This window comes from Brachyhypopomus gauderio, chromosome 15, assembly GCF_052324685.1.
Source record: "Brachyhypopomus gauderio isolate BG-103 chromosome 15, BGAUD_0.2, whole genome shotgun sequence".
NCBI lineage: Eukaryota > Metazoa > Chordata > Actinopteri > Gymnotiformes > Hypopomidae > Brachyhypopomus > Brachyhypopomus gauderio.
The window spans coordinates 11,345,496-11,367,284 of NC_135225.1; the positions used below are offsets into that span (position 1 = coordinate 11,345,496).

At 43.0% G+C, this 21,789-nt stretch overlaps 2 protein-coding genes across 4 annotated transcripts; one reads left to right on the forward strand and one right to left on the reverse strand.

Moving 5' to 3' along the window:
* Positions 1 to 990: 990 nt before the first annotated feature.
* On the forward strand, positions 991 to 17,223 carry map3k21 (mitogen-activated protein kinase kinase kinase 21). 2 transcript variants are annotated; one of them, XM_076973918.1, is made up of 11 exons: positions 991 to 2,610; positions 7,961 to 8,141; positions 8,632 to 8,780; positions 9,058 to 9,233; positions 10,686 to 10,926; positions 11,042 to 11,158; positions 11,509 to 11,601; positions 12,313 to 12,463; positions 12,814 to 12,908; positions 12,982 to 13,719; positions 13,860 to 17,223. In XM_076973918.1, exons 1-11 carry the CDS (start codon positions 1,866 to 1,868, stop codon positions 14,240 to 14,242), a joined length of 3,069 nt encoding a protein of 1,022 aa, XP_076830033.1. In that variant the 5' UTR covers positions 991 to 1,865; the 3' UTR covers positions 14,243 to 17,223. The 2 variants fall into 2 exon arrangements, with proteins under 2 accessions (XP_076830033.1, XP_076830034.1); XM_076973919.1 differs by lacking the exon at positions 11,509 to 11,601.
* On the reverse strand, positions 17,218 to 20,081 carry il22ra2 (interleukin 22 receptor, alpha 2). Of its 2 annotated transcripts, none has more exons than XM_076973920.1 (6): positions 19,926 to 20,081; positions 19,686 to 19,818; positions 19,313 to 19,491; positions 18,807 to 18,973; positions 17,752 to 17,918; positions 17,218 to 17,552 (listed from the first exon to the last, which is right to left on the reverse strand). In XM_076973920.1, exons 1-5 carry the CDS (start codon positions 19,984 to 19,986, stop codon positions 17,766 to 17,768), a joined length of 693 nt encoding a protein of 230 aa, XP_076830035.1. In that variant the 5' UTR covers positions 19,987 to 20,081; the 3' UTR covers positions 17,218 to 17,552; positions 17,752 to 17,765. The 2 variants fall into 2 exon arrangements, with proteins under 2 accessions (XP_076830035.1, XP_076830036.1); XM_076973921.1 differs by having other exon boundaries at positions 17,752 to 17,915; positions 19,926 to 20,067.
* Between the last annotated feature and the right edge of the window lie 1,708 nt (positions 20,082 to 21,789).

A 21,789-nucleotide genomic window follows, 5' to 3' on the forward strand; every position in this document is an offset into this window, starting at 1 on the left:
TCGCATCGGTGCCATGAATCAGTCCCTCTCAAAGCTGATGCTCTGCTAAAAAATACATTTAATGGATCGCTGAGTTATGAGTGGATTTGTTTTATCATGAACGCAGTGAAAGCATGCATGTTGCTCTGTTCTATATTTCAAAGATGAATGAAAGAATGGAAGAGGTCCAGTTAGAATCTGACAAAAAGTTTTAAAAGGCCTGGTCAAATTCCCATTCTGGAAAGCAAGTGATACCATCAGAAATTTGCTATTCACTTTAGTGAGCTGTGTAATGCCAGTATCCCAGAAATCGCAAATCAAGTTAATATTCTGCACGAATAAAACATGATCCACCCTAAGAGTGTAAAAGTAATTCTATTTTTTGCTTGTAATATTTGCTAAAGTTATGTATTCAGGTTAAACGAGGCTAAATTTCATCATAAGGGTGTAGCAGTAAGTGGAACTGTGGTAATATTTTCATCTTATTGGATAAAAGTAAACGAAATAACGAAATTAGTTAGGCTACTCTTTGTAGTAGGCCGTCGGTTAGCATTAAATATAAATGTTGGGTCCCGTAGTAATTAAATTTGTTTTCTATGTAAAAGCATGTGATATTAAAATTCTGAGGTAGCAATGTCATTTAGGTCTAAAAATTTAGCTCTAAGGGAATTTGGCTGTAGAATTTTGGTTGCATGGTCACTTGGTCTGACCACATACGTCCAGCATTTCAAAACCTGTTCTGAAGGACCACGCGAGCCCCGTCTGTCCTGTCCTGCTCTTACACAATTACCAAATCAACTAAATTCCGAGACCTTCGCGCTGCACACGATTGTCTGCACTTTTTCTGCGTCTCGTACAAATGACTGATCTACAGCTACAAATGCACGACAATCCATCTTTTCAAAGCAGAACCAAAGCTGCTTTAATTGGCGCGTGGGCAGGACGCGCGTTTCCAGTTGCCCGAGTCTTGTTTTGACGAAGAGGGAACAGCTGTCACGTGATGAAACGCAGCCAATCCGGCGGCGCCTCTCCCGCTGCGGTGGGCTGTGGAGACGCGGCGACGCGATGGCGCTGCGCTGTCGACTCTCTTCTGCCAACTTACGGGACTTTCGGGGACTTTCTTCAAGTCCGTACGCTTTGGTGAAATGATAAACTTTGTGAATTCCACGGTCGGAGTGCTATTATTATCGTGGGGTGGACCTTGGGAGACTTTTCTGCTCCGTTATCGGACGTGTCGGTATGTTTTGGGAGCCCGTGAACTAGTGGTTGTAAACTTTGTGGGGAGCGATGAGCTGGCTAGTGCTGTTAGCGCGACGTGCTAGCGTACGTTGTTGAGCGAATGCCAGCGGTGGAGTCTAAAACTGGAAACGCGTGTAAAGTCGTACTAAATTAAGGCGTTTGATTGAATTACGCCCTTTAAGTGACTTAAACGCTGTTTACTCGGTTTGTTCGGTTCGAGTAGACGGGTGCAGGTACGCCACGGTGCACCTGTAACCTCGTTGCTGGAAGCTAACTCAACTGGGCTCAAGCTGGTCCTCACCCAGCAATGGCCTGTTCAGATGGGGCAGCCTGGCTTCACCTTCAACTAAAGCTGAACATGTTGGCCAGCTATGGTACAGTTTTGTAGTTGAACATATGGTGCTTAATAAGACTTAAAAGATAAAGTTATATCATACTAATGCCAATATTAATTGAGATTGGAGACACATCGAAATAAGAAGTAAAGAAGTGGATAAGAAGTAAACTTGTCCAGGCACCTAACCTATGAAGAACCTACTAGTTCTCACAATAGCTATTGCATGTGTCAAGGTATTACAATCCCTGTTCTGGTTTTATATCTGCTCTGACCTCGGCGCACCTTATGGTGCTGCTGCAGGCACTGAGACATGGATGTTCCTCAGGCCGTCCTAGGAGACTATGTGTGGACGGAAACTTCTGCTGCAAAAGCATGGGCCCATTCTGCCCCTGTGTGCTCACGTTCACTCTGGACTGCAGCATATGACTATGAGGCAACCGGTGAGGACGAGCTCAGCCTTCGTCGTGGAGATGTAGTGGAAGTGCTGTCTAAAGATGCAGCGATTTCAGGAGACGAAGGTTGGTGGACAGGCAAGATTAATCATCGAGTGGGGATCTTTCCCTCGAACTATGTCACTTACCAACCGGCCATTTATAGACTTCCAGGTGGTGGTACAGTGGGGGAGACGGTTCCATCTTCTCCTGTGCAAATCACCTTTAGTGAACTTTTTTTAGAAGAAATTATCGGTGTTGGAGGTTTCGGCAAAGTTTACCGGGGAACTTGGGGAGAACAGGAGGTGGCAGTGAAGGCGGCTCGACAGGACCCTGATGAAGACATCACTGCTACCGCTGCAAGCGTGAAGCAAGAAGCCAAACTTTTCTCCATGCTGCAGCACCCTAACATAATAAAACTGCAGGGTGTGTGTTTAGAGGAGCCGAACCTGTGTTTGGTTATGGAATATGCTCAAGGAGGGACCCTTAATCGTGCTTTGACGGGCAGAAGGATACCTCCTCATATTCTTGTGAACTGGGCCGTCCAGATTGCCAGAGGCATGCTGTATCTCCATGAAGAGGCAGTTGTGCCCATCATCCACCGAGATCTGAAGTCCAGTAACAGTAAGCAAACTGTTTCACATCATGGCCAGTTGTATTATTTGTTTTGTTAATTTATCTCTTCATCTAAATATGTTGGCAGTTGATTTCAGGAAAAACATGTGCAGTTTCACATTAATCATTAATTCTAATTAAATGAACTATTGAAGTGCTATATCACCAGACTTGATACAAAATAAATGCATGCTTTTATGATGATATGTACGATGGTGCAGATGTTCATATATACACTACATCTTTTTGTTCACTTTGGTAACCTCTTTGGTCCTGTCCTCAGATGCAGAAGGCTGGGACAGGGGGGAGGCTTGGGTAGAATTTCTTGTTGATTAGCCCTGGTCTAAAGTGTATGTGAAATGAGGTAAGAGTTTAAACAGCTGGCTATGTTGGAGGCGATCCGTTTTCACTTACAAACAACTGACTGAAACTGTACTACTATCTTCTAAGTTAAATAGAATTAGCCTGTAGTATCTCGTACCCAAAGCACAGTTTTGCCAATTGATCATTTTAAGGTGACACTGGAAAGTACTTGGAAATGGGTTTTATTTTATTTCTGTGACAAATTTGTTTTAATGTGGTAAAATGTCACATTAAAGTAGAAGTGAAAAGCAAATCTGCTTCCTGGTACCACATACATCAAACTAGTCCATCTGCATCTTTCACTTTGAACTAAATCAAATGTGGCCTCCTTTCTTACAGACAATTTCAGTTAGATGTACATACAACATGTGGATTTACCACGTTTCAAGTGTTGCCTTTTGGCAAGACAGAATCAAAAGTTGTGAATTAATCAGAACTTGGGGGAGAAAAAGTACTTGTAACAAACATTTGATCTTCCTTCTCAAATACACATTCTTGTTTTAAGAATACTTAAGTGCTAAGAGTGATCAGAATTGATGTCCTTACCCTGTTTTTCATAATTACTCTGCTTATTGCTTGATTAACTTCATTGTTATTGGTTGTTGAACTTTCTTCTTCATGCCATGTTCTACTGAACTCTGCGTATAAAAGTGGGCATCGTCCTTGGCTAAGTCTTTCCACTTGAACTGTGGGTGCATGAGAATCAGGGCATTGCAAATGTTACTTTGTCCACTAAGCCGCCTTCTAGTGCTGTAGTGACTTTTGTGAAAGACCGCAAAGACCACAAACGTAGACTGTGGCTAAAGACCCTGTGAAATCAGGTATTGAAGAATATTCCAGTGTTTCTTAGTGGAGGTTTACAAGTAATGATCTTGTCTGAATTTCTTTCACTTTGTGAAGTGGGACAGATCTTCAACAAGTTAACATTCTTCTAAAAGATACATAATATGACTAAAGCAAACCATTGGAAAGTTATAGTTCTAAACATAGTTTCTCATGAGAATAGACACTTTGATGTAAAAAGGGATAAGTACTAAACCCAAAGTCTAAAGGAGTCGATTAACTCAACTCTAGCTGACGTTTGATCCTATAGTCCTGACATGTCTGAAAAGTAAGCAGTTGGGTAAACATGATGGGTATCATCATAGCCTTTTTCTCCTGGCTAACGTCACAGCACCAGTGTCCTGTGAACGTGAGCACTCAGGCTGCCTCAGAGCAACAGCACAGTGCTGCTAATCCTTCTTCTCTGAAAAGAGGAGGAGAATGCTGACTCTGAGTTTTATCAGACATTTTGGGCTGAGAGAGGCAGAGATCCTACATTTGCATTACAAGTTTTTATTGTCTGTAATATAAATATGCATGAATATTTTAAAAAAGTATATTTTAAACATGCGTGTTCCAAAGCCTAATAAGCTTTCATTCCAAAAACATTTGAATAGATATGATTGTTCTACATAAAGTAATCTTTTAAACTTTTTAGGGCTGTTTTTTTTGTTGTAGGTGGGAAATGTTCGCTCCTAACAAAATGTTTGAAGTACATTTGAAAGTTTCATGCAACAATTTATTTCTTTTATAACTTCATTCAGTCATCAGAAAAGAAGATTTACTTCATTCCCTGTGACTCTGCTGTTAACACAGTAAGTCAGTCTGTTTGTCGCTCTGCGGCATTGTGACAAACAACACTGGAAGCTTGCTGACCTTAATTGAAAAGTGGTGTGTGTTTGCTCAGCGTAGCGATCAGGACCTCACCCACTGTGCTCCAGAGCCTTTCTGTCAGACCACGCTTTCAACCGGCTCGTAAGGAGCACCGCGGTGAATAAGGCAGCCCACTGGTCATTGAGCTGTGGGACCGCTGGGCAGGTTGAAGGTGAAAGATACTTTGTTGGACAGGAATATGTAGCATTGGTGAAAATTTTCGCATTTACCTTAAAGGAAAAAAAAACATAAGGAAACAGAATTTTAAACCTGCATTTGTCTTGGTGGCCAAATTTTATCAGCGATTACCCTGGAGGCACAGCAAAAAGTCAGCATGAAAGTGTCTGTGCACCCTAATCTTTTAATACCTTACTCGAAGGAATGTCACTAATGAGGGGGCAAAAGCTTAACACAAGTTTGTACAATGGAGTGGTCAAGCACTGGTTGCTAGGTGACTGCTGTCACAAGAATGCCCCAACTCCCCTGTCTGAAAGGCTTATTTTCCATTATATTTAATCTGGTCAATGGCAGCTGCTTTCTCTCCGAGACGGGCAGCTTCCTCCGAGTGGAAGCATATGTGATGCAGAACTGTAGCCAGCAGCTCTAGTGAAACTTGGCCTGTTGCCAGACTTGAGAGCACACACACTAATATTTAGTTTCAGGTGTTTGAGATGAGTGTTTCAAGAATTTTAAGAATGTGTACTTTCAAGAAGGCACATAGCTTGGAAGAAGAATTAATAATTCTGTTTATATATTTATACACACACATATAAACCTATACATATATATAAACCTGATTTAATTTCAGCACTTTTTCTAAATGGTTTAGATGTACTGTAAAAAATTAAGGAATATAAAAGTTTTAGAACATAAATGTTCTTTCATTTCTGTCTCAGAGAAACTGTAGATATGTGTTCATGACATCTGTTTAGCAGGTGCCTAGCTCACAGTGACCAGTGAAGCAGTCTCTGTGATACAGAGAGACATCTGAGATTCACCAACAAACTGCCCAAACCTGTCTGAAATGGAATCTCAAAATGCATACCTTACCTAAAATGAAAGTTTCTGAAATCAAAGCATGCATGTATGTGTAGGCATATGTATCTATATGCACTTACGTGTGTGTTATGTATCTATATGTGTATATAATATTTAAAAAGTGTGTTTTAAGCATGCAGTTACAGGCTACTGCCTATACCCTGTTTTTATTTGTTAGTTCCTGATCACAGCATCTCTGACTGTTTATGTCTTGAGTGATGGCCATTCTAAACACTGTACTGTTACTGGTATCACTGTGGCATGGTAGGTGTGGAAAAGTGTACAGGGCATAAACAAAAAACTTTTTGAAACAAGAAACACACACATTAGTGTCACTACTGGGTGAAGTTGTCACGGGTGCCCACCCAGACCACTGATTGACTGGAGCGTTGTTTCTCACCCAGTCTTCATTTTCCCACAAGCCACTGTTTCCACTATCCCAGATCCCAACATACCTAAATCAAGGCATTAAGTGCCCAGAATATTACATGTAATGTGTCACCCAGGAAGTTTGAAACTGGAACAAAAGTGCTTGTAGATATGCTCTTAAAAATGAATTGCATCTAATCTGTTGTTGTTGTGTTGTGTGTCCTTCAAACCTAATGAAATCTAAATATCTATTATTCTTATGTAAACATTTCTAAGCACTTCCAGGATAACCTGTGTAAAACTAGTGGCCTGATTGGCACTTCTCCAGATCTGTCCTAGAACCGTGGTGCTTTTGGCGCTGTTTGCTTTCAGATAGGCTAGATTCCCAGCACAGGAGATTGGTTAGCCGTTTTGATATCCTTTGAGTATCGGTGACCTGGCGGTGAATCAACATGCCATGCAATTTTGAAGGCAGCTGGTTAATCTTCAGCTTATTCTGAAAAGGTGTTGAGGGTGGGCCAACCCTGAGATCGCCATGATGCTGTTTCAGGCTCTTTCCTTTGGAAATCTATAGAGAGGGTAGAGCTGGTCAAATATGTGAATATTTACACATTTCAGTTTGTCAGAGCTTCTGAAACTCTGAAGATAAAAGGTTGCAATTTTGAATATAGTAATTTATTTTTGGGAGTGTCCCTGTACCTTGTAATTATTGTAGCCAGTTTGAACATCAACCGCGAAGACCAAGTCATGTATAAAACATACAGAATGTATTGCTCAACAATTATTAATGATTAGACATTTCTGTAAAAATAAATGTAAGTAAAAAAGTAAATTATTAACTTGTTTGTTTTAAAGAGTCTTTACATTCCTATATATTAACCATGTGACATACAATTTGTTTGACCAGTAAATGGCTTATTAGCTTTTTCTAGTTTTCTAAATGTTTATTTACCTCATAGATTGTGTTATGGCTTATTGTCACCCAAAGTCCAAACGCCTTCTTTTGAAATGTGTGTCCATAAGTCCTTTTGCTGAGATTCCATCACATATCTCCATGCTCAGAGCCTCAAGGTCAGGTTGAATAGGATCTTTGTGTACTTTCAACTGTGGACTTCTCTTATTACTCTGACTGTGGGCTTTGTGTCTCATTACTTGTGTGCTGATAAGGACGGCCATCCACTGCTGGTCTTCCTCCCATTTACTTGGGAAGGAGAGGGTGTGCTGCTTGAGTATTAGAGAACTTGTGATTGAAAATCATTTTTTTAATCATTAGTGCCTGTTTAAGTCAGCAAATCCCTATTGTAAATTTGTGATTAGGAATAAGTGGAGAATATCATAGTAAAACAAAAACAGACAAAGAACACGATAGCATAAAAGTTCTATGAATATGACCTGAGCTGAGATCATTTCTGTATATTGCTGAGTATGGCACTGCCCAAGCTTTTGTTAGGAAACGCTGTTGCTTGCTCATTAGCCAGCTTGACCTTGCTACTTCCAGTCAGGTGTTGCCTGGCAACGCTGGTGTGTCATCGGGTGGGGTCGTTCAGCTTGTTTACGCGGGAGCCTTTTTTGGCCCTTGTTGTTCATTATTCATTTCTTAACACATTTGACCTGGTCAAGCAGATTGATATTCTTCTCCATCATGAATAATGCTCAACATCTCATTTGGTGCGTTCCACTGTTTACTATAGAACTGACCTTTTTTTAGCAGGACTTGATACTGGATTACTAGTGGTAATCTGCAGTGGTAATTGGCAGATCTATGAAAAGGTGCTAAATGAACGTAGGCCTATTTTGGTTTGAAACGGTATGTAATTGATATGGGTCTTGGGTTTTGCTTTGGTGAACATTTTTGAGTGACCTTGACCTCTGATGTGCATCTGACTTTCTACAGTTCTAATACTTGAAAGGATTGAGAACAATGACATTGGTAGGAAGACCCTGAAGATCACTGACTTTGGCCTGGCCAGGGAGTGGCACAAAACCACCAAGATGAGCACCGCGGGCACCTACTCCTGGATGGCTCCGGAGGTCATCAAGTCCTCCCTGTTCTCGAAAGGAAGTGATGTATGGAGGTAAAGCCACACCCCTTCACAAACAAAATAATAACAATGTGCAATAATATAATAATAGTAACAACAGTAGTAGTAACAACAGTAGTAGTAACAACAGTAGTTGTAGTAACAACAGTAGTAGTAATAACGCTCCATCCTTTACCCAAGCTACTTTTGACTTGTTCCAGACACCCAGGTGAGTTAAGGCTGCATTTCCTATGCAAACCTGTGTGTCAGACACTTTCAGTGCATATCCACCGTCTGTTCCAAAAACAAACCAGAACCTACTAAAATTATCATTCAAAAGTTAAGTTCTCATGCGTTTAGTTGTGCTATGCAAGTGAGCAGCGAGATCAGTAGTGCTGAGTTCAGCAGTCAGAGGATTGAACGTTCTGTTCTGCACTCGCCTTTCAGGTCTGGAATTAGGCACGCTTATTTTGCAAGCATGCATGTTTCTGATGGAATACGTTGATATTAATGTCACCAAGTAAATGCGTCTTCCTCCTTCTAGTTACGGGGTCCTTCTCTGGGAGCTGCTGACAGGGGAGGTTCCGTACCGTGGCATAGACGGACTGGCCGTGGCCTACGGGGTGGCGGTCAACAAGCTAACTCTTCCCATCCCTTCCACCTGTCCGGAGCCATTTGCCAAGCTCATGGAGGGTAGGTCTGATGTGTCACTTGTGCACTGATGTGTGGCTGGTGTTTCTACCAAATCTTAAAGAAATGCAGTAATGTGTATCCTCCATAAATGTTGTTTGGCTAGTGCTTGTCCAGCTGATTTGGGTTGTCATCAGCATTGTTAAATCATGCATCCTTCTCTTAGCTATGGCAAAATATTCAAAATTTTAAAAGAATTAAAATTTGTCCAGGAATTCAAATGAGGTCCATCAGTTAATGTATACCTGACATAAAGTATACGTGACTTCTTCACGTACAGAGTGCTGGGAGCAAGATCCCCACATCCGGCCAACATTCGCTGCCATCCTGGAGCAGTTGACGGCCATCGAGGAGGCAGTGATGGCCACCATGCCCCAGGACTCCTTCCACTCGATGCAGGAGGACTGGAGGGTGGAGATCCAGGAGATGTTTGATGAACTTCGAACTAAAGAGAAGGTATGGCCTCTCTGCCCCTTGGTTCTTACTGAGGAAAACATTCATGTCTGGTCATTTCAGTATCTGAGCTACTTCTCAGTTTGGCATGTGTGAGTGTGGATGAAGTGTGAGGCTCGTATGTCGGGCACTTGTCCAGATGTTGTGGCTGCCAAGACAATCTCCAGTTCCCTTAAGCACTTAGGTAGTCCGTGGACATATTTTCTTTTCCTTGACATTTAAGACATTCCAAGTCTGGTTTGTTTAAAATTAATACTGTGGCTTTCTCTAGCTGGCATTTTCTTTTGTAAATAGATCAGTAGCTATCATAATATCATAAGGGTGTCTGACAATTGTTAGTATAGGTTTTCATTTCTTAAAAAAAAAAAAACTTGGGGTGTAAACAATTCTTTCAAAGCAACACACTGACAAAAGCAATAGAGTGGAGTATGCAGAAGCAAAAATGTGGGGAATCAATTATATTCAGGGCCTGAAATTAATTTTTCAAAATTCAGAATTCCCCCCTTAAATGTGTCACATAAGGGGGATTTCTACATTTTGGGGGGGATACTACTGGTGAGCTTAAATACAGGTCTTGCTGTGCTTCAACAAGATATACATTGAACTATATACACTGTAACTTGTCTCTTGGTTCTTCCCTTCCCTGATTGGTCCTCTCCTTGGTCTTTCTTTTGTCGTTTTCTTTTTTCTTGTACTCCATCTAAAAAAAAAGTGAAACATTCCAACTGCTCTCTTGGAGGGACAAGCTCTGAAATGAGCATAGAGTGGTTAGGCTTGTTATAACTTAATTTTACCGTCACCTGTCTGTGAATCCTGAGGATTAGTTTAGTCAACGTCACCGCCGCTGCTGTTTGTGCTAGTCTGCTCGGGTCCCGGTGATATTTTCTGAGCGGGTTCAATTTCAGATGATGGAGATTTGCGTTTTAGCCAGCGCTCCATGTTTGCCTCTAGTTGGTATCAGTGACTGTGTTGGTTCTGATTTGACTGGGAGAAATGCCTCTAAAGCAGAAGGTTCTCGTAGATCTGTAGAGAGAGGAAGAGTGAGCGTGCCGAGTGCAGCGTCCAGTACGGAAGTCGGTCTGTCCGACTATCTGTCCATCTCAAAATACAAACCGAGCTATTGAAATCTCGCACTGAAATTCAGGCCCTGTATATTATAATTATATTCTAAAAATAATTATTAATATTTTTATTGAGGAGAACCTCTCATCACTGTGCCAACCTGCAGTGTAGTGTCTTCTAATTTATTCATTTTTAGAAACCTTTTTTTGTGGATAATAGCTGAGAAAGAAAATGGAGGAATCTACGTGTGGTAACGCAACGTAGGGCCGTGCAGTTTGTCGTGTGTTACGGCGGGCTGTGCTGCAGTGGATGAGCTCTTGTGGTGTAACATCTGCGTGGAGTAAAGCAGCAGCTACAGGCCCTGACCCCTGACCCCCGGCCAATCTCCTGCAGGAGCTGCGCTCGCGCGAGGAGGAGCTGTCGCGCGCTGCCCTCCAGCAGAAGTCCCACGAGGAGCTCCTGAAGCGCAGAGAGCAGCAGTTGGCCGAGCGGGAGATCAACGTGCTGGAGCGCGAGCTGAACATCCTCATCCTGCAGCTGAACCGGGACAAGCCCAACGTGAAGAAGCGCAAGGGCAAATTCCGCCGCAGCCGTCTCAAGCTGAAGGACGGCAACCGCATCAGCCTGCCCTCAGGTGGGCGCCCCCGGCAACGCCGCCCCCGGCAACGTCGCACCTGCCCGCCGCCGCTTCTCTGATTCTCTGAGTCGTTGCAGTCGTGAACTCGTTGGTGTGTGTGTTTGTGTGTTAGATTTTCAGCATAAAATCACAGTGCAGGCCTCACCTTCCTTGGAGAAGAGGAGGAGTCTGAACAGTTCCAGCCCCCCCAGTAGCCCCGCCCTCATCCCCCGCCTCCGCGCCATCCAGCGTACGTACGGCCTACCTCACGTTCACCACCTTCTTTTATTTTTAAGACTCTTTGAAACATTTTTTTTTTTACTGTCTGAATTTTAAGATCTGTGAATATGAAATATTATGTGAATATATGAATATAAATGAATTTTTTTTTCAGTGTCATGTGGAATGAGTCATTAAGAGCAAACTTCAACAAATTAGACAGCCCAAAATAGCACTATAGTTGTCTTCTCATACAATCCTAGTGCATTGAATCTACTTCTCTTGGCCAGAAGATTTGCACCCCAGATGTGGCGTCATGTCTAAGCCAGTGTCCATGACTGTTTCATTTCCTGGTTTGGCAGTATTGTTTTTTCTCTTCAGTGAGCTGTCTGAGTGACAGAAGGGACACTATGTTTGCGTATCACCAAGACGTGGACATCACATGCGAGCGTCGACCTTGGATGGGGAGGAAAGGCAAGGCAGGAGGAGGCGGGGCTCCTGGGAGGCCACGCCCCAACACCAGCCCTCTGCTTCCTGGGGATTTATCTGCGGATGTGTTGCATTTTATTCGTGTTAACAATTATAGCTAACAGAGAGTCAAGACTAAATAGCTTTGTCGTTTACTTTGTGCACTGTGTCAATTCATGCTTCACCAGCCATGGGTGTGATGAGCGGTTTGGGTGGATGTTGAAACAACTTTTTTTTCTAATCAGTATCTAATCTCAAAAGTACTTACTTTTCAGAAAGTTTCAAAAGTACTTACTTTCACAGAGCATTACTAACTTTCTATATGGTGTCTTCCACAAGTATTGGGACAGCGAAGTCATTGCTTGTGTGTTTGGTTGAGACGCCATCATGAATCAAAATGACCTGGCTGAAGCAGGCAGTTTAGATGGTGAATTCAGTGAATAAAATTCACATCTGCAAACGTCCAAATACTTATGGAGGACGTTTGTCGAGATCAGGTCAACCGGAGCACCAAAAGTCCACCTATTGTGCTGACCTGTTTTCAGCTCTGATCATTTCACGTGTGTATTGCTGTGGTTGGTGATGGTTGCCCGTAATTGTCTGCTGGCTAAAATGCTTGTGCTGCTGTGAAGGCCCAAAACCGTTTGACGTTAGCCTGCTTGGCGTCCACCTGCCACTGTGGGCAAAGCTCTGACCACGCCCTCTTCTCCACCACAGTCACTCTGGATGAGAGCAACAGGACGTGGGGCAGGAGCACCATTTACAAACCAGAGGAGTTCGAGGATGCAAAGAAGGGCATCAAGAAGAAGGTTCGCACGTGGGGGCCGAGCTCCATCCAGACCAAGGAGAGGGGCAACTGCGCGGAAAGGTCTTCCTCCACTCACATGCTCCTTAAGCAGGCAGGGGGTGTGGGGGGGTGTTTGGGACCTTATTGCCTGTGAAGCATTTGTCCTTCACGGAAGCACATGGCCATAGCTTAGCAGACCAACACTAAGTATATGTGTAATTTTCTGGAAGTTTCATGACTCTTTTGAAAGTGTGTCTCTGCGTGTGTGCGTGTGCGTGTGCGTGTGTGTGTGTGTGGAATCCCACATATTTTGACTGATTTATAGATGGTGAGCACCTGTCAAGGGGGTTTTAATTTAGCTGAAGTCACCCTTACTGTAGCATCGCATCCTTTTAAGGCCTTCAGCGCTGATGTAATGGTTTGGCTTGCAGAGTTCGACCACTCTCTGATGGAAACAATCCATGGTCTACTAGTCTGATGAAGGCCCAGAAGTCGGTTCCACTCGCTGCATTGTTTACAGAGCAGGGTAAGTGCGGCCCGCCCCCAGCCGGTCACTGTGTTTGCCCCATCTGGAATAACACAAAACTCTTTTCACCCAGGTATGGCTAAAGATGACGCGAGCTCTACCGAAGGACCAGACAACAAACCAAAGCAACTCAAGTTCCCTAATCAGGTTTATATCGATCTACCTCTGTGGAAGGACGAGCAGGCGGAGGGCCCTGGGCCGGGCGGAGGGGGCGGGGCGGGTGGGTCCGAAAGCCAGGACGACCCGTCCACCTCCACCAGCTCCACCAGCACCACCCCACAGCACACGCCCACCAACAGCCTGAAGAGGGCAGGCTCGCGCCTGCGCAGCGACTCCGCCCTGTGCGTGTGCGCCTCCTTGCTGGCGGCGGTGGCGCTGGGCGCGGACTTGCGCGAGCTGAACCGAGCGGCGCCCGGAGACGAGCCCGAGCCGCGCGAGGAGAAGAAGAAGCGCGAGGGGCTTTTCCAGAGGGCAGCGCGTTTCCGTCGCAGTACCAGCCCCCCTGCGGGCCGGCCGGGCAGAGACGACGCCTCGCCGGGCCCCGTCAACCTGCTGGCCATGTCCTCCATCTCCGAGTGCAACTCCACCAAGTGCCTCCTCCAGTCCGACTCGGACGGGCCCGAGCACAGCCCCGTGCTGGAGGCTCTGCCGGACGGCTCGGGGTTGTGTCAAACTGTCCGAGTGGCGCCGCCCGTTCTGGGAGGCAAAGCCGAAGGCCGGGCAGGAGCACCGTGGCAGCCCCCGGCAGCAGACCCGGGCCCTGGGTCTCGCCTCCGCAGGAACAAGTCCAGCCCGGCCTCCTGTCAGAGCAGTGAGTGCCTCTGATCCCTGCTGTATTTCAAATAAAGCTCTGAGGGTTTTGAGCCAAATGTCTGTTGCATACTTACCACGAATTAAACATATTTAATTTTGTATTTAAGTGAAACATAAGAACACCTTCTTTTGTCTTAGTGCCTGTCACCGGCTGTGCTGCTGACCCACCCACCATCTCCTCATCGTCGCAGAGGAAGAAACCTCAGAGAGGGACCAACCAGGACAAGCAGACCCTGCTGGAAATAGTCTCCAGGCCCAGACCCCTGTCTCTCCGAGGCAAACCTCACTCCTGGGGCCTTCTGAGGAGCCGGAACAAGAGCTACTCCCTGGGGCACCACTCGGGCGAGAAGAGTGCCCACAGCCTGGGGATCGTGCTCCCCCCAGAGGTCAAAATGGGTGGCTCTCTGCTGGACGTGGACACCGAGGGACAGAAGCGCGACTGCACCGTGCCGCTCTGTCGAATCCAGAGCACTCCAGGTCGCCCCTCTGTATTTGAACTGGAAAAGGAGTTTTTGTCCTGAAATAAGCTGCCTCTCCCTCTGGAGCACGACCCCTCTTTCCACTTGAATCCAGTTCTATAAAAATAAAATCCTTGTTTCAGGATTCAGTTCACACTGTGGCTTTTATGCCTAATTTTAAGATATTGCTGCTGGAGTTATCTTGTACCATTTTATTTATATTCAGTTTATTTTGATAAGTAATTTAAGATGAAAGGACACTGAAACAGATGGATTAACGTTCCATTTTACTGAAAGGTTGCCAGTGTGTTCGTTTTTACCCTACCACTTGACTTGTGCACAGTCCATATCGAGGAGCGAGATGATGGAAAACTACTGTTTTATGGATTTTGTAGGCGTTCTTAGTTTTGTTTCCCCCCTATGAGACACATGATCTGTATGAAGTTCTGTATTTCTCATACATAGCAAATCAGAAAATGCATTAGGTCCCAGAGGAAGTTGCATAGGTCATGTGACCACAGTGTCAGAACGACTGTGTCATTTTTCTGATTGTCCTTAATTGTCCTGCCACCAGTTGGGCAGCTTGTGGCATTGTTCCCGACAACAGTTGAAGTGCAGTTAATGGAAGCGTTTTAGTGTTCTCCGGGCGAGCCTGATCTAATCTCATGAAATTAGCGTAGTTAATTACTGTACGGTCAGTATTAAGCTAATCGACACTACTCATTTAGATGTTTGCTGGAGGTGGTGTCACTGCCTTGTTTAAGTTCTCCATCGCTGAGCTAGAACAATGCTGTTGCTATTGATTCCAGGTGAATCTTTCATTGTGTATGGGAAATTGCTGTAGAGAATCGTTTGGTATTTGGCAGGTGTTGGCACCTCCGCCTCCCCTACAGAGTCAAACAAGTATTTCAGTGCACTTTAAATGTGCCGCTTTAAACTGTTGGATAATTGTTGGATCCACATAAACTGATAAAAAAAAGGGGGGGGGGGGGGTTGATTTCTAACTTTTCAGTGTTCTCCCTCAATGACATATGTAGTCCTAGCAAAGGAAGCATTGTTAAATATTATCCACAGTGAGGATCATCACCCTGCAACTAAACATGCCCTGATGTTGGACTTTAGCTGTGTTGAAGCTAATGTAATTTAGCTTACCTAAATATCTGATTATAGACAAATATATTGCATATGGGTTTTTCTGATCCATACATCACTGATATCCCCAGCATATGGTTATAGGGCACTATTGCCTTAAAGGTGTGTAATGACTTCAGAGGGTTAGCTGTGGGAACTGCACGTCCTGTGCCAATAGCCCTTGGCTATTAAATGTTATTGTGAAATCATCACAAAGTAGTAACCAATGATTTCATGCCATTTTGGACCATAGTGTCTCCATGAATAGACCCGTCTGACATTAATGACATAATGCTAGGCTGCCTGTTGTGCTAAGCATCAATGTTGACGGAAGATTCTAATGCAACGTTTTGGCCTGTTTCTAAATTCAACATCAGCATTCATTTGTTACTTTTATTTATTTTTTACCGAAACTTAATTCCTTAAATATGATTTGCTGTCTGATTCTCTGGTAATTGTTGGCATGAAAGGTGCATTAAGTTGCCGCCTTGGTATCCCTGTACCACATGAAGGTCGTCTAAGGTCACAAAATGGCGTGTAGAATGGGTTGGACAAGGCTCGGCTCCGAGCTCCGAGCATCAGAGCCTCAGCTGAAGCCTTTTGGAAGACTTGGAATTGTCTGCGGCCTGAAAATCATTTCAATTATGTTGCAATTTTTTTCCCTTGTGTTTTCTATACTACTGTGCTAAAGTGTTTCTAAGGACTTCAAATTCGGGTAGAGTTATTCATTATTTATTACTTTACCTACTTCCTTTGTGCCTGTTGGCTAACACCAATTAGCTGGATCAGAAAAGGAACCGAGGTGAGGTAGGTTATACATCTATAAAGACAAACACGTGCAAACTGTTACCTTAGAAAAGGTCCAGAGCTTTGGACATTCAGTCTTTGACACAAGTTCATTGAACAGGTCTTGTAAAACTGTCTGCTATGGAGCACCGATCGCTCCTAAGACCTGCAAATACACTGACTGGGAGCAAGAGAGTGTTCACAGTCAACTTACAATAGAACACTAAGCTAAAAGATTATAGTGATACTCTAATAAGACATTGTATGGATGTCTTTGTGGCACTCCCTTCTGTTTACATAGGGTTAAAGTTTGGAAAAGGTGGACCCATGTATCATCCCATGACTGAGTAAATGTCACAATGTTGAAACATCCCTGCATAACTGCACATTTAATGTGGTGATCTCTTATGTAGCACTGTTTTTGATATAATGATGTGATTTTTAAATCATGTAATGACTATTTACAAATTTATGTTTTATGTGAAATCAATGTGATTATTTGAAGGTGTTTTATAGACAGGGCTGGCCATGAACTCAGCAATCCTGGAACTACAGTTGCACATTTGATTACATGAGAACAAGACTAGAAACATTGCTTTGTGTCATGGCATACAGTGATTTTTATTGTTTTTTTAACTAAAATGAAGTAACAATACAGAGGTCTGTGTGGAAAGTCTCGTGGTAGATACTGTATTTAAGCACAGTGATTTCTTTCTAGTTCAACATTCTGTTGTATCTAGGTACGCTCTTTTTAAAAGGACACTGAAATGCATAAATTAACTTCAATGGGTTTAGTGACCAAATGTTAGATTTTTTTTCCTCTTTCTCTTAAATTTTCACCAAAGTTAATTGCCCTTTCTAATTTGAGGAGCATGTTTGAAAATATGAAAAAGCAAATGTAACATTAAGTAGTATACGCATACTGTATTTAGTTTTATGTATGGCTTTGTTTTGGTTTTGTTGTTTTGTTTGTTGTTTGTTTGTTTGGGAAAGTATTCTCTCAGTGTCCGTTTTCCCATGTGACCAGTCAGCGGTAAATTTTGTGGTGGTGCTATCTACCCTGGAATCACCATCATTGCTATTATAATGTACACAAGTGACCAATAAAGCCTTTATTCATCATTTGATCTTTTTATGGTACGTCAAGGTTGTTTTTGTTTTTTTTTTTTGTTTGTTTTTTTTATGCAAAAGGGTTTTATAAAATTGTTACTATTAAAAATGTCCTTTTATTTGCTTTTAACAGCAATGTGTTGCATTAAATTAACAGTTGCTTATAATGAATAATTTCAAATGATATGTAAGAAATTTTTTTTTTCTTATATTGATTATTTTACATTATAACAAACTTTTTACCTTCCTGGAAAGGTTTACATTATACGTAAATAATAATGACGATATACGAGTTCAATTATTGTGACAACAGGGCACAAAATGTTCTTCACTGGACAGCTTCTCCCTGTAGGTTGATAAAGAGAAGAAGGTTATAGATAAAGAGAAGACAACACACATATCTTTAAAAGTATCAAACAAATACCCAAAGGTAAGTGATATTTGAGACTGATGCAGGCAAATATCCCAGCTCTCAGTCTATGGTATTTTGCACCTAGGCTGTATAGGGGTCGTTAAGGTGAGACTGTTTCAAGGGTGCGGTCTACCTGCAGCTGTGGCGTCATGGCATGGTGAGGCACCTGCTGGGGCTCTTTCTACTCAAACGGCCTGAGAGGGGCATGATGGTGACTGCATGCAAGCAGTAGGTGGTCCTGGCCCTTAAATCCGGGATCACCATGTTCTTGAAGTAACCCTCTGTTTCATGGATCCCCTGCTGGCAAAGTCAGTAATCACCAACTACATTTCATGATTAGGGATGTCTACACTGTAGATGTCGATTTTGGTGTAGTGTGCACAGACAGTACTTGAGAGGTGGTTCCTTGTTTTGTACTATGCACAGTTGTGTCATGAATCACACAGAAAATGGATGTCTGGATTCTATTTATAGTCGTGGATAGGTGTGCATATCCTCTTATTCCTATTACAGTACAACTTCACACCCCAATGCCTGTAAAGTCGTCATAACTGAGTTTCCTTAGAAAGTCATATATGATGCCTTTGCTGATGAAAGTGAACATGCTAACCTATAAACTATCTACTATTAAGACTAAAAGTCCCTTTGTGCTGCCTTATCCTACAAATAAAGCAGTCGCTAATATATACTTTCCGTTAGGATGATGCTCTTTTTTTGAACGATCTCCACTAATCTACAAGCATACAAGACATGCTCGTCAAGAGTGAGACAAATGACCATTCAATAAATGCCACTGTAGCCTGCAACCACTCTACATGTTGCATGTAAATGTATTAACAAAAGTAACTTCACACATGGATCAATTCTCATCACCCATTCCGTCTCATGCACTACTGCTACACATTGTAGAGTCAAGAGATTGTTTGCTGACTGCTATGTTGAACCTTCAGACCATAAGAATTAAGGATTTGTTGTTTCTTGTGGCAAGGCGTTTTAAAACTAAAGGAGATTGAATTAATGACATCTGTTTGAAGTTAGGAAACTCAAAGGAATAATATGTTGTACACTCTTAGAACTAGAACCGCAGAGTGAATGTCATGTGAATGTCAAACCTGACCTTTTAAACCTTTCCTGCTTTATTCTAATACAATCTGGTTATATAAATATGAAGAGGTTCTCCGTCTGTACCTCTTCCACCCCATTTTTCATGAGGTATATCCTGAATCTCAGTTGTTGTTCTGTAGCTGAGATTCTGGTATTCTTCTGTCCCCGAAAAGGAGACCTTGGAGGTCTGAGCTGGACCACGATGCCTTTCTCCGTCACATTCAGCCTCATTTGTGGTGGGCTGAAAGTGGCTGTGATACAGAAGGAGTCGTTTCAGTTAATGTTTTATTTGTTATTTGTATATACTTATAGATTCAGATGGTACTGAGTTCTAAAGGACATTTGATGCCTTGGGAGTGGTTTGACATCTTTTGGACCTCTTTATGATTTATGACTTATAATGATAATTTACAGTAACTACATTACAACTTTCAGATACAAAAGGAATATTTTGTTTTCTGCTTTTCAAGAAATATTGTTCACTACATACATACATACACAGCAAAACATTGATCAAATGAAACTTAGCTAAATATGTAAGCAGCGCATGCTGAAGAGAAAACAGAATATTGAGGGTAACTGCAACTTACTCTCCCACTGGGGGTGAAACCTGGGGGTGATAACCCATGGTGAACGCTCCTTGGAGGAAACAGAGTGGACCCTGGCATAATACCACTGTTTGGGATCCGATGTTTCCTGGCTCAAATCACACTGGTGCTTACGGATCCCCTGGCATCGCTCACAGGCGGTCCATTGCTTGTCTCCATATCTGAGTCCCAGACACATAAACAGACTGGCATAAACCTTTCCAGAGTTTAGTAGTTTTTCTCATTTAGTTTAATCCCCTAAATTACTCAGCATAGCATTTTCTCTGTTTCCAATTTTAGGTGTTCGAATTTCAGGTGAACTGTAAACACAGTTTAGTAGGATGCACAAACACCTGGCAGATAAAGGTCAGCTTACACTTTATACTGCACAAAATACCGCATGCTGTTTGGAGCTCTGGGCTGGCACTTCCAGTGGAGGACATTTCTGAAGTCCAGTGAATGGAATTTCACCTCGAGGGGCGCCATGTCCTCCCGCTCAGCCAGACCACCTTAAAAACATATCAGTGAAAGGGTAGTTATCTTGTCAGAAATGAACATGAACTCCCTGGACACCCGCGGGACTAGAATAACCAAAGAGGAGGCGAACGTAACTTACCGCTTGCCCAGCACAAGAGCAGACCACGCCACAGCAGCAGGAGCGGAGTCAGACTGGACATCTTTCCTGCTGAAATGTTTACGTCCGCCGAACCTCTTCTAGGCCTCGTTAATTCCTCTTTCCATCTACCCTCCCCAACTTCCTAATATGGAAAGGGGTAGTCTGGTCATCTGACACTGCATATACATATACTATATACACACACACTATTTGACCAAACATATTTTGACCTCCTTCCTAATTACTGAGTGCAGGTGTTTCAGCCACAATCATTTTTAAAAGGGATATAAAAACAAGCACATTATCATGCACTCTCTATGGGACAGACGTGAGCAGTAGAATGGGTTGTACTAAAGAGGTCAGTGACTTAAAATCCGGCACTGTCATAGGATGCCATGTTTACCAACTAACTTTACCAACCAAGTTACAACAGTCCATGTGAAACGATACCGGAGCTGCCCAGTGGTCTACAAAGTGGGAGTGATACGATAGCAGAGACATTTAAAATAGATGGACTTTGGTGACATGAATTAAACGAAGCCTCAAGGCAAGGTATTTGCCTTGAACAGCTAAACACAGTGTATTATAGAGTAGGTTTACCAATTCAAAGTGCTATTACTGTGAAACTGGAGCGTCTAGGAACAGCAAAAGCTCAAATAACCAAACGCTGAAGCTTGTAGGACGTAGCAAACTCCTAACCTCTGCCTCAGTCAGAGTTCCAAACAGATCTCCACGGCAGGCAGCTGGAGCCAAGACCTCTACGCACAATGCCAAGTGTTGGTGGTGGAACACCGTTTCCCTGGTGTGTTGCCTGATCTTTCACTATGTGGTGGTCTGATGGACAAATACAGGTTTGACATATGCAAGGAAAGCTGTACCTATGTGAAAGCAGAGCGCCAACAGTTGTGCACAGTGCTAATGATTAGTGGAGGAAGGATAATACTCAGGTGCTACTGAGTTCCAGTCAAGGGTACCAAGACATTTTAGTTAATTATATGCTTCTTACTCTTTGGCAACGCTTTGGATAAGGCACTTTCCTGTCCCAGCATGCCTGTGTCCCATGTACCAAGCCAGGTCCATAAAAACATGGTGATAAGTTCAAGATGATAATAAGGTCAAGGTGGTGATAAGTCTGGTGTGAATAGACTCCACTGGTCTGCACACCAATCCAGGGCTTAACCCAACTCAACACCTTTGGGAAGAATCTAGGCCATCTTGTCTAATGTCAGTGCCTGAACTCACAAATGTACTATTGACTGAATGGGCACAAATTCTCACAAACCTACTCTGAAGCTGTGAGGCAAGCCTTCCCAGAAGAGCAGAAGCAACTGCATTTTGGAAATACAATAGGATTTCGTTCTTACATTTTGCATGCAGAGTCATCTGACTGAGGGGAAAATGTTACGTGATACGTGACACTCTACTGCTGACTCATTCCTGGGTTCATGTCCTGTTGTGTGATATCTATCTACACCTCTTTTTGCTTTATTGCTTTCAATTATATTATTTGTAAATTTGTGAACAATTGCTGTCTATAACACTTATCTTACTGGTTTCCCTTTTCTGTTAAATGATGACTCCTCTCTACAGTGTGGACTAAGGAAAAATTACAGAGAAAGCCTCATGAATCCAGGAACATACAAAGCCGAATTTCCTCCCTTAAAGGTGTGTGGTCTGAAATGTGTCACGTTCTGTATTAAAATACAAATGACCTTTTCTTTTGTTCCTTGGCCTTTGGTTTACCAAGCTCTCAGTTCACCTTTACTGTTACCATGGCATTTATGTAACTGCCTTATTCAACATAAAAAAGTCAGAGTCCTGTTTACTGATGGGCATTGTTCACATGTGAACAATCAAATGTCGC